This window comes from Triturus cristatus, chromosome 2_1 (genome assembly GCF_964204655.1).
Source record: "Triturus cristatus chromosome 2_1, aTriCri1.1, whole genome shotgun sequence".
NCBI lineage: Eukaryota > Metazoa > Chordata > Amphibia > Caudata > Salamandridae > Triturus > Triturus cristatus.
Genome location: NC_140581.1, coordinates 1157572218 through 1157588193, shown reverse-complemented (window position 1 = coordinate 1157588193; position 15976 = coordinate 1157572218). Strand labels below are relative to the sequence as shown.

The window sequence follows — 15976 nt, the reverse complement described above, 5'->3', positions numbered from 1 at the left end:
CACCTTAGGCCTTACTTCCAAGGGTCCAGGACAGGGGTGGACCCACTTGGCAGGGCAGACTCACAGATGGCAGAGTCCAGGTGCAGAAGCAGGTAAACTGTAAGTCTTTTATGTCCCTGAAACTTCAGATCAGAAGGCCAGCCATCTATCCCTTGGAGTCACTCTGGATTCAAGTAATGCAGGTCCAGTCCCTCTCACCCAGGCAGGAGTGCAACAGGTCAGCAGGTCAGCACAGCAAAGCAGGAGTTGAACAAAGCAGCGGTCCAGCAGAGTGGCAGTCCCTTCAGCAGCATAGCAGCCCTTCTTCCTGGCAGAGTCTTCACAGGCCCAGAAGTGTACTGAAGTGGTAGTGTTTGAGATCCAGTACATATACCCAGTTGAACTTTTAAAGTAGGGGAGACTTCAAAGACATGTCTTTGAATTTCACAGAGATTTCCCTTCCTGCCATTGCTCCTGACTCACTACAGGGGAGTATGCAGCCCTTTGTGTGGAATGGGTATGCCCAGATGTGGGTCTCTTGCTCACTGTGCCACTGGATTCAAGCTAGCCTGGGTGATGAGGGGTAATACCCCAAAACCCACCCCAGGATGCTTGTTTCCGGTCCAGATAGGACCTGGCTTGGCAGTTCGTGTTGGACTGTTCCCTCTGAGGAGCAGGGTCAAGACTGATTTGCATATGCCTGGATCAAACCTGGGGTGGCATGGTGAGCAAAAGAACGATGGATTTAACCCAGATCTCTTGACGGGGGTGAATGTATGATTTATGAAGCATTTTGTCCATCATTTGTTTGTGTGGGGACAGGACACAGCTTATTCGTGTGTGAGTGAGACTTGGTCCAGCTTCTCCTTCCTATCAAGTCAGGCCTAATCTCCCAATGTGTGTGGCTGTCTAGGGGGAATACACAAAGTCCAGCTGTCATCCTCCCCAGACATGCATCAGAGACAGGCAGCAGGCACCAAATGGCTAAAGTAAAAAAATGCCAACTTTCTAAAAGAGAATAAAACTAAAGCAATGTGTTCTAGTCAGGATTTGCTCAACCTAATACACTCAGAAGTGAGTGTGCATTAACAATTAATTCACTCCTAAATTACTTAATAGAGAATAACAACTGAAATAACTCTACAATGCATAAACAACATGCTTTAGGTACAATTTCCAATCTTCAAATGGTGAAAAACAAATGTGATCTCGTTCTTCTTGATATGCTTCTTTTTATTGGCGCTTCTGAAAAAGTTCCAAGTTAAAAATGAAATGAATTCCAAAAAGTCCATGTGATAAATCGAAAACAGTAAAATCAAACTCTTGCTTCAATCCCAATGCATTTCGGGTGGTATCATCACCCTTCTTCAGGGGCAATCTACAAATAAAATTAATCACTTTCAAAAAGTTGCTACAACCAAAATTGTTAATTCTAAACTCAAATAATGAAACTGGTAAATTAAGGCCCATTAATTTCCAGGAGGATTGAAAGCTACCACATGAGTCAATAGAAAGTTGATAATTGGCCACTGGAGTGAAGTTAGTGCACTGAAAGTCAAAGCCCGAGCCAGCAAAGGACCAAAGAATGCCGCCTCACCAAGTGCTCAACACGTTAGAAATCAGTGTACTCCGTACCCTTCAAAAAACGATACCTACCTATTAAAAACGCCGATGCAAACCTGGGTCTAAACCCAGGACTGTTTTCCTACCAAAATGATACTGCCCTGAAAAATAAAAATAAAAATGAATATAATCTAATCGTGTCCATGTAGTACCAATAAATTAGACTCAGTGCAGAAGCGAATAGTGGTAAGCACTCACCGAGCGTCGAGGACGCCGACAATATCAAGCTTTCTGCTTCTTAACAATGGAGAATACAGTTTCTGATAACGTGCTGTCAATCTGGTATCAAACCCATAAAAAGACTCAACTCTGGTGAAATCCAGAACACCGTGGATATGTGTTGAAAAAGTACCTGAAAAAATGTGGGGTGAATTAAAAGGATGCGTGAAGCCATCCTGGAGTCTAACTTCATTCTTGTTATGAAAAAACCTAGCCTGGATTTACTTACGGTGCGCGTCTCGAAAATATCACTTCTCTCCAAGCGTCTGAATGGAATCACCTGGTTACTGCTGCCGGCATAAAAATCCGCTCGGCTGCTACCAACAGCTACGTGCTACGTCAGTGTCATGAAAATAAAAATAAAAAACGGCCTATGTGTAGCGTCGGCCATATTAGTACAGAGTGTGGTTTCACGAAAATCAAAGGAATTGTAAGACGCGTAAAACGTACGTCTCGGTGCACTAAGATACCATGAAAATGTTGCTCTTAAAAAGGTAAAAGGTTAATAAAGTGAGAAATAGAAAAGTGAAAAATAGAAAAATAAAAAAGTAAACCAATGGCAATTTGTGTCACAGAGCCTATGGGTACGAACAGTCCTGTTGTCTAGTGAAGGAAACTACATCAACTAGAAAACAGAAATTCACTGTGTTGCAATCGATGTTGACGATGCGAAAGGTGACATGTACAATAAAAATACTTTAGTTACACAGGAATCACAATACTAAGATCATGATGTTTAACAATTGTAGAATTTGCAACTCGTGTAACAGATTTCCTGCTTTAAGTATTAAATATAAGATGACTCCAATATTCATCATTAATGTCTGGATCATTTGCTAATGTCAGGTGCTGGAGTACCACTGAAATAACATAACGATATTAACTCATCCCACCTTATAAAAGTGTGTGTAGTTTGTACATATATTGATTAGCTAAATTGTAATGGGGGAATGTCATACCACTTGCCTTCATGGCTGACACATTGCTAGAATGGTGTTATAATGTATGAGAATCCCACTGTACAATTGAAGTTAACAATCAATACATTGTGTAACCCTTGTTGATGAATTTGATGAATAAAGCTTCAATTCATGTAGTATAACACTGTTAGAAACTGGCTGGATGACATCACTCTGTTCATAACTACAAAAAATTAACAGATTCAAAACAGTAAAAAAGGCAAATACTAGACAGATGCAACACATTCCTTAAATTGCTCCACTATATACATTGCTATACTGAATTCACAAATTCAAACCAGTGGTATTGAAATAAAAATACATACAAGGCAGGTTAAACAAGCTATCTGGACAAAGAATCAAAACGGTGATGCTAAAAGATAAATAACGATGCGGTACTGTGAGTGGCTACTAAGGACTTTTGCGAGTACCAGGGGTGGCCTTCCTCCCTGATAACTCAAAACGGTCATTCAAACCTTTAGGCTTCATGGTGTCCAGATGCCTGATCCAAAATGTTTCCCTCTGGGTGATAAACTTAGACATATCCCTGTCCTGATGTTCCTGGACAACTTCTATCGCACTGAATCTAAGTTGTGCTATGGTGTGATGTGCTTCTACCCAATGGTTAGCAAGAGGGGAGCTCAGTGTTCTAGTACGAACCCTACTTTTGTGCTCTGTGATGCGTGTACGTAAAGACCTTTCGGTCTTCCCAACATAATACAGGCCACACGGGCACCGTATTATGTAAATGACGTTGTGTGTATTGCAATTGGCTGAAAAATTAAGTCTAATCTGTTTGCCTGACCAAGGGTGTGCAATGTGTGTACCAGTAATCACATTATTGCAATGAGAACAATTGTAACATCTCATCATGCCTTTGTGTTGTTGAGATTCTTGGGTATCTCGTTTCTTTACCAACTCTTTGAGTTTGCTGGACCGCTTATATGCAAAAATCGGTCTGTCGTTGAAAAGATTGCCAAAGTCGGGCTCTGTTTGACTTTTTTAATAGCAGGAGATTGGGTCGAGAAGGTAGAGACAAAAACTTCCCTTTTCTCTGGTGGTTTCACTCTCTTTTCCAAAAGTACTGATCTCGGGAACCCCTATAATCTGGCTACTGAATCTTCCACAATGTCTCTCGGATACCCCCGTGTCAAAAAATCTTGTTTAGTATTTTCAAGAGTTACTGCCAGTTGTGCTGGATCGTAAGTAATGCATTTAATTCTCAAAAATTGAGAAAAAGGCAGATGTCTTTTCAAAGATGCCGGGTGAATCTGTTGTAAAGTAATGTGTTATTCCGATCAGTGGATTTAAAAAAAATCTTAGTGGTAATCTTAGAATCCTGTAGTTCAATGCTTACATCCAAATATGAAATTGAATGTCTGTCTAAAGTAAATGTGAACTGTATCCTGGGGTTAAGTTCATTGAGTGCAATGAACTTTCTCTCAAGATCTTGTCTCTCTCCACGCCACATAATGAAGATATCATTAATATACCTACGGTATATGATGAGACGGTCAGTCCATGATGTGTCGTTCAGAACATACTCCCGTTCAAACTTCATCATGAAGATGTTTGCATAGCTGGGAGCCCCCGAAAAACCCATGGATGTACCATTGGTTTGAAGGAAATAGCTCTCCTTCCATTTAAAATAGCTGTTAAAGAGGCAGAACTGTAATAGTTCAAGGAGAAAAACTTTATTGGCAGGAATATCCCCCTGCTGTAGCAGGGCCCTCTGAATGGCTTCAATACCCTCAGCATGAGGTATAGAAGTGTATAGGGATACTACATCCACTGTGCCTAACCATATTGTTTCTCCGACGGGTAAAATGAGATCATCTAGTAGCTTCAAAAAATGAGTTGTGTCCTGCACGTAAGTGGGTCCTGATTGCACAAAAGGTTGCAAGAAAGTATCCAGGTAGTGGCCCAAAGGATCATGAATGGAATTACAACCTGACACTATGGGACGGAATGGAGGATTCTGAAGATTTTTGTGAATTTTAGGTAACATGTATATGAATGGCCTACGTGGAAACTTCATGTACAGAAAATCTAATGTCTTAGTGTTGATCCAACCCATGTCCTTGGCGTGCGTCAATATGTGTAACAAGGTTGCTTGAAATTCAGAGGTAGGGTCCCGATTGAGTGGTATGTATGTGGACTCGTCAGATAGCATCTCATTCACTTTGGTCTCGTAAAAGTTGCGGTCCATGATAACCAAGGCACCCCCCTTATCAGCTGGGAGGTACACTAATGACTCATTGTTTCTCAAAGTTTTGAGAGCTCTTTTGTCCGAAGGTGTTAGATTGTGGTACTTTTTGGATGGAGTAGGTAAAAGTGAAAGATCTCTTTTCACTAGAGTCTCAAAAGTATCAAGAACCTTGTGAGATGCAGGGGAAATGAAGGTGCTTTTAGGTTTAAATTCCGTGTATTCCAAATCTGAACATGCTGTGCTCATAGAATTCTGATTAGAGAAAAAATATCGTAATCTGAGCTTCCTCATGAACTTATAAAGTTCTATTTCTGTGTGGAATGGTGTGGTGTGAAATGTAGGCACAAAGGAAGTTCCCTTGTTAAGTATCGCTATCTGTGCTCTCGACAAGGTAGCAGACGAGATGTTCACCACTAGTGCTTTTTCTGTCTCCTGCCTGAGCTGGTTTGTTTAAGCTTTCCACTACCTCTACGGGTTTTGTGATGCCTGACTCGGATGTAGGTTGTCCCATTGGTGGATTGTTGGTGGCTGGACTGGTTTCCAAAAAAGAAACCTTGGTACCCGAGGTGGATGGAGCTTCTGAAAATGTGGGACCAACTGTAGATGGTACTGGTGGTCTGTTTAAACGAGTATCACTGATAGAAGCTACACTCTCTTCAGATGAGGCATTACCGGGTTTTTGGTACGTGCGTTTCTGCGCATATACCTCAGCCCAGGAATATACCTCGTCAAGCCTATAATCAATAGTGTCACGCCTGAACTTCCGTACCTTGCGCTCACCGAGAGGGAAACATTTTGGATCAGGCATCTCGACACCATGAAGCCTAAAGGTTTGAATGACCGTTTGGAGTTATCTTGTTTTCTATAGGACAGAAGTTTGTGACATTGGATTGCTCATATGTTGTAGTCGAGTCAGGGGAGAAGGCCACCCCTGGTACTCGCAAAAGTCCTTAGTAGCCACTCACAGTACCGCATCGTTATTTATCTTTTAGCATCACCGTTTTGATTCTTTGTCCAGATAGCTTGTTTCACCTGCCTTGCATGTATTTTTAATCTTAATACCACTGGTTTGAATTTGTGAATTCAGTATAGCAATGTATATAGTGGGGCAATTTAAGGAATGTGGTGCATCTGTCTAGTATTTGCCTTTTTTACTGTTTTGAATCTGTTCATTGTTTGTAGTTATGAACAGAGTGATGTCATCCAGCCAGTTTCTAACAGTGTTATACTACATGAATTGAAGCTTTATTCATCAAATTCATCAACAAGGGTTACACAATGTATTGATTGTTAACTTCAATTGTACAGTGGGATTCTCATACATTATAACACCATTCTAGCAATGTGACAGCCATGAAGGCAAGTGGTATGACATTGCCCCATTACAATTTAGCTAATCAATACATGTACAAACTACACACGTTTTTATAAGGTGGGATGAGTTGTACATGTCACCTTTCACATCGTCAACATCTCGTCTTGGTTGCAACATAGTGAATTTCTGTTTTCGAGTTGATGTAGTATCCTTCACTAGACAACAGGAATGTTCGTAGCCATAGGCTCTGTGACACAAATTGTCATTGGTTTACTTTTTTATTTTTCTATTTTTCACTTTTCTATTTCTCACTTTATTAACTTTTCACCTTTTTAAGAGCAACATTTTCATGGTATCTTAGTGCACTGAGACATACATTTTACGTGTCTTACAATTCCTTTGATTTTCACTAAACAACACTCTGTACTAATATGGCCGACGCTATTTTGTGTAAGAGACATCTCACATAGGCCGTTTTTTATTTTTATTTTCGTGACACTGACGTAGCACGTAGCCGTTGGTAGCAGCCGAGCGGATTTTTATACCGGCAGCAGTAACCAGGTGATTCCATTCAGACGCTTGGAGAGAAGTGATATTTTCGAGACGCGCACCGTAAGTAAATTCAGGCTAGGTTTTTTCATAACAAGAATGAAGTTAGACTCGGGATAGCTTCACGCATCCTTTTAATTCACCCCACATTTTTTCATGTACTTTTTCAACACATATCCACGGTGTTCTGGATTTCCCCAGAGTTGAGTCTTTTTATGGGTTTGATACCAGATTGACAGCACGTTATCAGAAACTGCATTCTCCATTGTTAAGAAGCAGCAAGCTTGATATTGTCGGCGTCCTCGACGGTCGGTGAGTGCTTACCACTATTCGGTTCTGCACTGAGTCTAATTTATTGGTACTACATGGACACGATTAGATTATATTCATTTTTATTTTTATTTATCAGGGCAGTATCATTTTGGTAGGAAAACAGCCCTGGGTTTAGACCCAGGTTTGCATTGGCGTTTTTAATAGGTAGATATCGCTTTTTGAAGGGTACGGAGTACACTGATTTCTAACGTGTTGTGCACTTGGTGAGGCGGCATTCCTTGGTCCTTTGTGCGCTCGGGCTTTGACTTTCAGTGCACTAACTTCACTCCAGTGGCCAATTATCAACTTCCTATTGACTCATGTGGTAGCTTTCAATCCTCCTGGAAATTAATGGGCCTTGCTTTACCAGTTTCATTATTTGAGTTTAGAGTTAACAATTTTGGCTGTAGCAACTTTTTGAAAGTGATTAATTTTATTTGTAGATTGCCCCTGAAGAAGGGTGATGATACCACCCAAAATGCATTGGGATTGAAGCAAGAGTTCGATTTTACTGTTTTCGATTTATCACATGGACTTTTTGGAATTCATTTCATTTTGAACTTGGAACTTTATCAGAAGCGCCAATAAAAAGAATCATATCAAGAAGAACGAGATCACATTTGTTTTTCACCATTTGAAGATTTGAAATTGTACCTACAGCATGTTGTTTATGCATTGTAGAGTTATTTCAGTTGTTTTTCTCTATTAAGTAATTTAGGAGTGAATTAATTGTTAATGCATACTCACTTCTGAGTGTATTAGGTTGTGCAAATCCTGACTAGAACACATTGCTCTAGTTTTATTCTCTTACATGACATAGTGGCCGGGTAGAACCACTTCAGGTATTGCACACCAAGAAAGAATAATCACAGAATAATCATAGCAGATCAGGTTCAGTTGGATTAAGAGGTTAACTAGAGTGCACGCTTGGCCGTTAATGTCAGCTAACTTTCTAAAAGAGGCATTTTCAGGTTTGCAGTTGAAAATCTAACTTCACCATAAATTGCGATTTTAAATTGTGATTCCAGAGACACCGAGTTTGAAAAGTCTGTCTCTTCACAATTAGGAATTACACTTAAAAAGTGTAATAAGGTAATCCCAATGTTATCCTGCGGGGAGATAGGCCTTGCAGTAGTGACAAACAAATTTCACTACCAGGACATGTAAAACTTAAAAGTACATGTACTGCCTTTTAAATACAATGCACCCTGCCCTGTGGGTTGTCCAGGGCTTATGTTAGGGGTGACTTATATGTACAAAAAGGAATAGTTTGGGCCTGGCAAGAGGTCTATTTTGTCAGGCTGTAAAGGCAGTGTAAACTACAGACACAGGCTCTGCAATGGCAGGCCTGAACCATGGTTAGAGGGCTACTTAAGTGAGCGGTACATTAAGTGCTGCAGTCCCACTAGTAGCATTTAATTTACAGGCCCTGGGCACATGTAGTGCACTCCACTTGGGACTTATACGTAAATTAAATATGCCAATTAGGGATGAGCCAATATTATTTAGGAGTGAGAGTGCAAGCACTTTATAACTGGTCAGCAGTGGTAGGTTTTATGACGGAACAACGACTCCCTAAACCATGCATGCATTAACAATGCGGTCTTAACAACAATTGCATCTTTCACAGGCATGCCTTTACAATGAATTTCATTGTAAAGGCATGATTGGTAAAGGCATATGCATGATAAAGAGCTCACCCCAGCTTCTCCCACCCTGAGCGCTAAAACTGGCCCCTCAGCCCTGAAAACTGCCCCTCCATGCCGCCCTGAGCCTAAAACTCGGCCACCAGCCCTAAAACCTACCCACAGCCCTAAAAACTACCCTTACCTACCCACCTCTTGGCCCCAGCCTTACTTAACAAGCCGCGTCCCGGTCCTTCCTGTCCCAATCCTTCCTGTTCCTCTCCCTCCCTACCTGCATATGCATGGTTAAGGCAAGCGTTGTTCTGCTCGTATGAAAACGTCACGTGTGGTTAAGCCCGCATTGTCAATGACGTTTCTTGCAGTGGTAGAGTGCACAGAGTCCTATAGCCAGCAAAAACGAGGTCAGAAAAGTGGAAGAGATAGGCAAAATGTTAGGGGGGAGACAACCCTAAGGTTGTCAGGTCTAACAAACTGCATGTTCAAGAATGCCAAAATGTGTGGGCTAAAATGCTAGGATCAGTCAGGATACGACCTTGTGCCTTTTGGGAGCAGGTTCCATAGGCTGCCATTTGCTCAATCTCCTCCCAATTCCTAACTATCACACAACTAATTGGTAAATCATGCCTCCTTAGAAAAGAGTCTGTTCTAGGAATTGCCGGGGTAGGAAGGTAGTCATTTATTTGCCTTGAATCTGACAGCTTAAACTTATTTGCCAGGTGTCCCAGTATCAAGTGTGGCCACCATCAGCAAGTACAGGCTTTTCAGCCACCAACCCTGGTTATGCTGGGACATTTAACCCCGTGCTCTTGGTAAGGAGTGAAGACTAGCCAAATGTGTCACACGTGACATAAGGAGAATTGGCAGCTCAGTTGGATTTACTCATTTAGCTTGTCTTTGTTAGAAATGGGATCTCTGGTTGGCTAAGGCTTGCGCCACAGCCAGGCAGAGACCACCACTCTAACTTTGGTGGTCAGCGGTGAGGATAGGACTTGTGTTTGCGCAGGACCGCAGCGACAGCTGGTTGCACTACAAACTCTACATTTAGATAATCACAAGTTTGGGGATTATTGTTGCTGATTTTGTTTTCTCCTTAAAAGTGTTCTTTTTTGGAAATGTGTTTTCTTGTTGCACTATGAGTTGGGGGTCCTGCCAAGGACAGAAACCAGAGAATCTGAAGGAGGAGACTGCCCCTATGCTGAGTGTTGTGGGGTTGGCCTGCAGTGGTTAATTAATTGGCAAGGAGACACTAGCTCTGGAGGGTAGATAATCCCCTGGGTGCAGTTTTAGTTTTCTGGATTCCCCAGTAGGGTGGGATCCAGTGGAGGAAGTCCCAGTCCCAGTTCCCAGAGGATAGTACCTGGTTCCTGGTTAAGAGGGGGACAGGTTGAGATTCTGGGGCAGTAAGATACGGTCTCACCAGTCTTGGGGGGTGTATGTGGATGAGTGGTGTGTTGCACTGAATGATTGGGTGTGAGTTCTCTGAACCCAGGGAGCTTACACGGGAGGCAGACATCTGGCTGCGTGTTAGAGGATCTGTGGAAGCATTTGGGAGTGATCCTCAAAGGAGTGGCTTAGGTATCTTCCGGACCTGCATGGTGGAAGAGGTTCAGAGTAGCCCAGCTAGGTCCCAGTGTAGTGGGAGGGGTGTAGGGGCTCACGTCCTGTCTCTGCGGAGAAGGAGTGAGTGTGGGGCTGCGTGTCCCAAGGTGCCCGAAACCCAGTCTCAGGGCCTGATGGTTCCTTAGGTGAACACCAGGTTGGGGGCCTAGGCTGTACCAGTGGGTCATTTGAGGGGGATCTCCCAGTGTCTAGAGAACGTGGAGTGTCTGTAAGCAGGACTCCAGTGGTTCTGGTGGCTGGCAGTGCCACTCCTAAGTGGAGGGTGCAGAAGTCCAGATTGAGGGGTGAGAGGGGGAAAATGTCCCCAGTGGAGGAACCAGTGGGTCAGGGGCCAGCCATAAGGGCTGAGTCTCCTAGCAGTGACCATGGTAACGCCACTTCTGTCCTGGGAGATCTTCACGCACTGTCAGATGGACAGGAGGTCACGAGATCTGCGCCAAGCAGACTGTCACACAACACATGAGAGGTGTGTTACCCTCTGGGGGGGGCATGCGTGCTCCCCAAGAAGTCCTGGTGCACCAGGCGGGTGCTCAGCCACAGGGTTCCGTCCCTGGGTTGGGAGGCCTGGTTCAAGGTATGCCTGACCTGGAGGGAAGGACAACTGTAATCAGTGTCCTGACCGGTTTTGCCTTCTAGGGGTACCACTTCAGTTGGTAGGGTGCAGTGCTCTGGAAGGGTGTGCAGAGGGAGGGAGTCCTCGCCACTGACCCCGGTGCAGCCTGAGGGGTTAGATCCCAGGTGGGTAGACCAGTTGCTGGAGGGAGGTCCTGAACTGGTGGAAGAGTTGTGTTCGGAGGTTGCCTCTCATAGGAGGAGAGTGCGGAACCCCAGGTGGAAGAATCAGTGACAGTTTGGAACTACACTGAGAGGGAGAGTTGAGAATGGCTATTATGTGCCAGAGGTTACTGCCCCCCACTCTGTGGATTGGCAAGGGCCAGAGATCTCTGGATGGCCTAGGGCCTGGTCCTGGCCATGGACAGCTAGGAAGTACCAATGGGGTAGCCTAGTTGGGCCTGAGAGTTTTTTTTACAGAGGGAACCAAATGGGTTCAGAGTGGCGTAGAACCGGAGGGTGTCCCTGCAGTGCGGGCCCACGTCCGTGTTCTATCGCCCAAAGCAGGGAAGCCCATCAAGGTAGTGATTGGTCTACCCTGCGTTTTGGCTGGAAGGGGTTGTGTTGGACTTGGCCCTTTTGGCAGGTTCACCCCTAAACTTTTTGCCTTTTCTCTGACATGGTGTTGGTGGTTTTAATCCTCTGGGCACTTTAGCACTGTGAAAAGTGAGTGCGCTCTCTGTGTTACATTAGTAAGGTTGGCCTGCACTCCCATAGGAATGCATTGGGGATTCCCTGATTAAGTGTGTCAGTGGTAATTTCTGGAATGGGAGGAGCAGAGTGGTCGAGTTTAGTATGTATGGAATTGTAATAATAAATGCAGCGCAATGGTTGGTGCAGATTTATTATAGCTAGTTGGGAAATGCCACTTTTAGAAATTGCCATTTCGGTGAGCTATGTGTCTGCCTGCCTGATGTGAATGGCATGTCTGGCTTGTGAATGACAGGGGCTGGGAGGTGTGTGGCTCCAGGAGGGGCAGGGTGAGTCGGCACTAGGCTGAATGGGAAACCTGTGCTGGGAGTAGTGGGAGGAGTAATCCCCTGACTCTGAATAGGACTGTGCCCAGCCTGTACAATGCTGGCTCCGCTCCCTGTGGTGTGTCTGATCACCTATCCCCCACCTGACAAAGGGGAAGAGGAACTTCGAAAACAAAGTGCGCCAAATCCCCCCTGAACCAGTTGCATCTGGTTCCCCAAGCCCTGCGCTGCAAACAAAGGAGGGAAGTGGTATAAATACTGGGGCTGTGACCCCATGAAAATGTTCTGTTCAGTGCTTGGGTGATGTTCCTGATGCTGCTGAGGCGTGCAGCTGCTGGGGCCCAGGAGGAACCGCCATGAGGGCTTGCCTCCCTGGGCCCATCATTGCCTCTTCATCTCTAAGGACCTTTTATGGCTCTTGCGCCCTGTGAGCGCTGAAATTCGGCTCCTGGAGGAGCACTAGAGCTTCACAGCGCCGAGCCGCTTGCTGCCCTGAGGGAATCCCCAGCGTAGGGATTCCCCCAAAATTGCTGGAATCGAGCGGGAGCCCACCCCGCTTTATGATTATTTTAAAATGCGGGTGCCCACCCCGCTTATGCTGTGTCTAAAACGGGAGCCTACCCCGTACTGCCCGAGATAAATCACCGCCGCGGCCCGAGAAGCACCAAAACCGGAAGTCAGGTGTGTTTGCCTGGCCTGGGGCGGAGCCTATGGCCGGAAGCGAGGTGAAACTCGGCGGCGGGCCTAGAGGAGGACGGTAGCCTACCCCACCTCCACGAGCTCTGATGCGAAGTCCCGGGTCCCAGGAGGGGGCCCTGGTGAAGTGAGGAAAGAAGGGAGCCTTGCGGGCTCCATTTCCACCCCCCTCCTCGTCTTGGGTTCGCCCGTCCGGAGCCTAGCAGACTCCACGTAGAAGTCCCTGTCCCAGAAGGGGGACCGGGCGAAGAGAAGCGCCGGAGGAGAGAGAGTCCCCAAAGAGTGGGGGCTCTCCTGATGCACGCATGCTGAGAGAAGACACCGGAGGTGTCCGGCCGCAGTCCCGGTGAGTGGGGGGGCTCCTTCATTATGGTGGTGCCGTCCTGGCACATTACCAGTGCTGGTGGATTCTGAGCGGCCCCGCCTGGCAGCGGGCCGCTCCATCATGGGGGCAAGTTTATTTAAAAGCCCCGTTGGGGCCCAGAGGGCACCGTGGTGCCGGGTCTCTTTGTGGTTAGGGTCACAGCTGCCCCGCCTGACAGTGGGCAGCTGCAACGATGGGCATGTGTTTTGGAAGTCTCTGAGTGGGACAGAGGAGGCACAGTGGTGCCAGGCCGTCTTTGCATCACAGCTGCACGGCAATTAGCGTCATCTGCAATGGTTAGGCCAACAGTTCTTTGGGGGCATTTTTGTATGAGATAGGAGTGAGATACACTGCTCTGCCCCAGCGCAATTGCGTGCTTTTGGATATTGCTGCATTGGCAGCCGCCCTGACATTTGGACATAGGGCATTTGAGCCGTCTGAGAAGGCCAGTTGGCCAGGGGAACTGTGGGAGATTGATAGGGCGCCAGGCCCTACTGTGATTTATGTGGTGCTGGGAAATGTGATTTATGCACAGTGATTTATGCCTCTAGTATTTATAGTTAGGTGGTTATTCCATAATCTAAGAGTTCTGTTTATGTGCTACCGCATAATGTATTCATGCTGTGAGGTTATTGTCTAATGCGTTTAGACTTATGAGATGATTGCATAATGTATTTATGCTGTGAGGGTATTGTCTAATGCGTTTAGACTTTTGAGATGATTGCATAATGTATTTATGCTGTGAGGTTATTATCTAATGCGTTTAGATTTATGAGATGATTGCATAATGTGTTTATGCTGGTGAGGTTGGCGCAGAATGTATTTCACGCCTAATGTGATGCTGCTTACATAATATGATTTATGTTGCAGGAGATGATACTAAGTACAGTGTTTACCAGTAATTACTGATTGTGTTCTAAGTTTATGATATGTTCGACATTTATCATGTGAACTTGTGATGGTTCTGACAGTGGCCCAATTAACCCTGTCAGGTGTATATAATCCCCTGTAAATATTGCCTAGTGCCAGTTGGCACGGTGTATATTATGTGATTACTATTCTATGTGTTTATTATACTATAAAGGCTATTTTTGATATAACCTTGTGTGGAGTTTCTTTTGTAGTGTGCCTAGTGGGTTGCTGCTGTGTGTGTGTGGTGCGCAAACGCTTTACACATTGCCTCTGGGATAAGCCTGACTGCTCGTGCCAAGCTACCAAGGGGGTGAGCAAGGGTTACCTTCAGCGTGTAACTCCCTTGCCCTGACTAGAGTGGTGGTTTCTGCCTGGCTTTGGCGCAAGCCTTAGCCAACCAGAAATGCCATTTCTAACAGTCTTGTACAGCAATCTGAAATTAAATATATTGCTTGTAGGCAAAACAACTTGTTGGGGCTTTTGTATTGATAACCAGTAAGAAATTATGCTCAGTAGTACTTAGAATTTTCGCATTATTCTCCGAATTGTAACTATTCCAAGCCTGCACAAACATTAAGCTAAACAATGCGTTGCAGATTTCTGAATCATTGTATTACTTTTATGTTCTACCTATTTTATCCTCATGAAAGAATACTAAAAATGGTAATTGTGTTAATTTTCTGATTATACTTTGTAACACAGAGTACCATAGTATAGATTGGACCTTAATCGCCTGGTTATTGTCACTGAATGTTTTTTTCAAAGTATGGTTCTGTTTGCCAAAAAGCCTTTTCATTTTGAAACGTCAGCAGAAAGACGTCCTCGGTCACAGCAGTGGAACAGAAGCGCATGCGTAGTTAGGTCGAAGAGGAGGATGACCTTCTTTGAAGCCTTGTCGTGGGAGGAGGGCACGAGGCTCTCACAAGAATGAGGACTGGAGCTGACTCAGCTACTTCATAAGTCCCTTTCAAATGTAACAGCATTTTCCCCTAAGTACTTGGACAAATTGCTGTTATCTCCTTTTTATTTTTTTGAAACGGGCACAGCGTTGTAAAAGCATGATGGAAAGTTAATGTAAAGAATCCTACCTGCAATGTCACAGAGCTCTGCGTCGGACGCATTGGCCAGGGCTTCCTCCAGTTCTGGCTCCAGAGTCACATTTTCAAACACTGGGTCGACTGGCGGCTGTTTGGGGATCCAGGCCTTACCTGAAAACAGAACCAAAAGGACAGGGTGAACCCCAACTTCCTCCTGGTTGGCGGCGACTAGTACCCAGGCCACTCCAGGGAAAAGAGCTGAACTAGTCTTGAGTAGTGGGCACTTAACTGCTCCTGTATTTCTCTACATAGTTACATTAAAGTGTAAATATGCAATTTTACATTTACAGGGTAATTTAGACTCAAGCGTTAGGGATATAATGGAAACAAAGGGTATTCGCGCAGATTTTACCAATAGTACTAATTTACTAACATTCCCAATGACCAAAATGTTACAATTAAGAGTTAAAACAGTTTAGAAATTGCCCTAAATAACCTATTCCTGTAAGCAAAGAGATTTCTCCAAGTGAACTAGTCTTTTATACATGGAGACAAAAATAAGAAAAGTTAAGGTATGTTCGCACCATATAAATAACCAATCGCCTGGAAATCCTTCAGTTTAAGCGCAAACAATAAAATTTACTTTTTTCCTACCTTTCCAAGAACAATACAAAAGGGACTTCTATCGATCCCTAAATAAAATGAGCTGCTGTATGGAAAACTTAGAGGTAAACCTGTGACATGTAAAATTTCTAATTCCTCAATGCAGCAGGTCTTTGTTCTACCAGGCGGAGACACCGGTGACGAGCTATGACATCCATGGTGGGGTCTAGAAAGCGGTAACAGTTTGTAGCCAGTAAGTCTTATTTTCAGATTCATATCCGGTAGCTAACCTTACACAACGCCAAAACTCACCTTGGAGCTCCTCATCGCAGACGTCAGCCGCA

General features: G+C 44.6%; 1 protein-coding gene across 4 annotated transcripts in view; it reads right to left on the bottom strand.

Annotated features, from left to right (window-relative positions):
* TMOD1 (tropomodulin 1) overlaps nucleotides 1–15976 on the bottom strand; it is a 497118-nt gene that overhangs the window by 144043 nt on the left and 337099 nt on the right. For all 4 annotated transcript variants that reach the window (XM_085636597.1, XM_085636598.1, XM_085636599.1 and 1 more), the window contains exon 4: nucleotides 15081–15200. In XM_085636597.1, the coding sequence (XP_085492723.1) occupies nucleotides 15081–15200 (120 nt within the window). The remainder of the gene's footprint in view (nucleotides 1–15080; nucleotides 15201–15976) is intronic.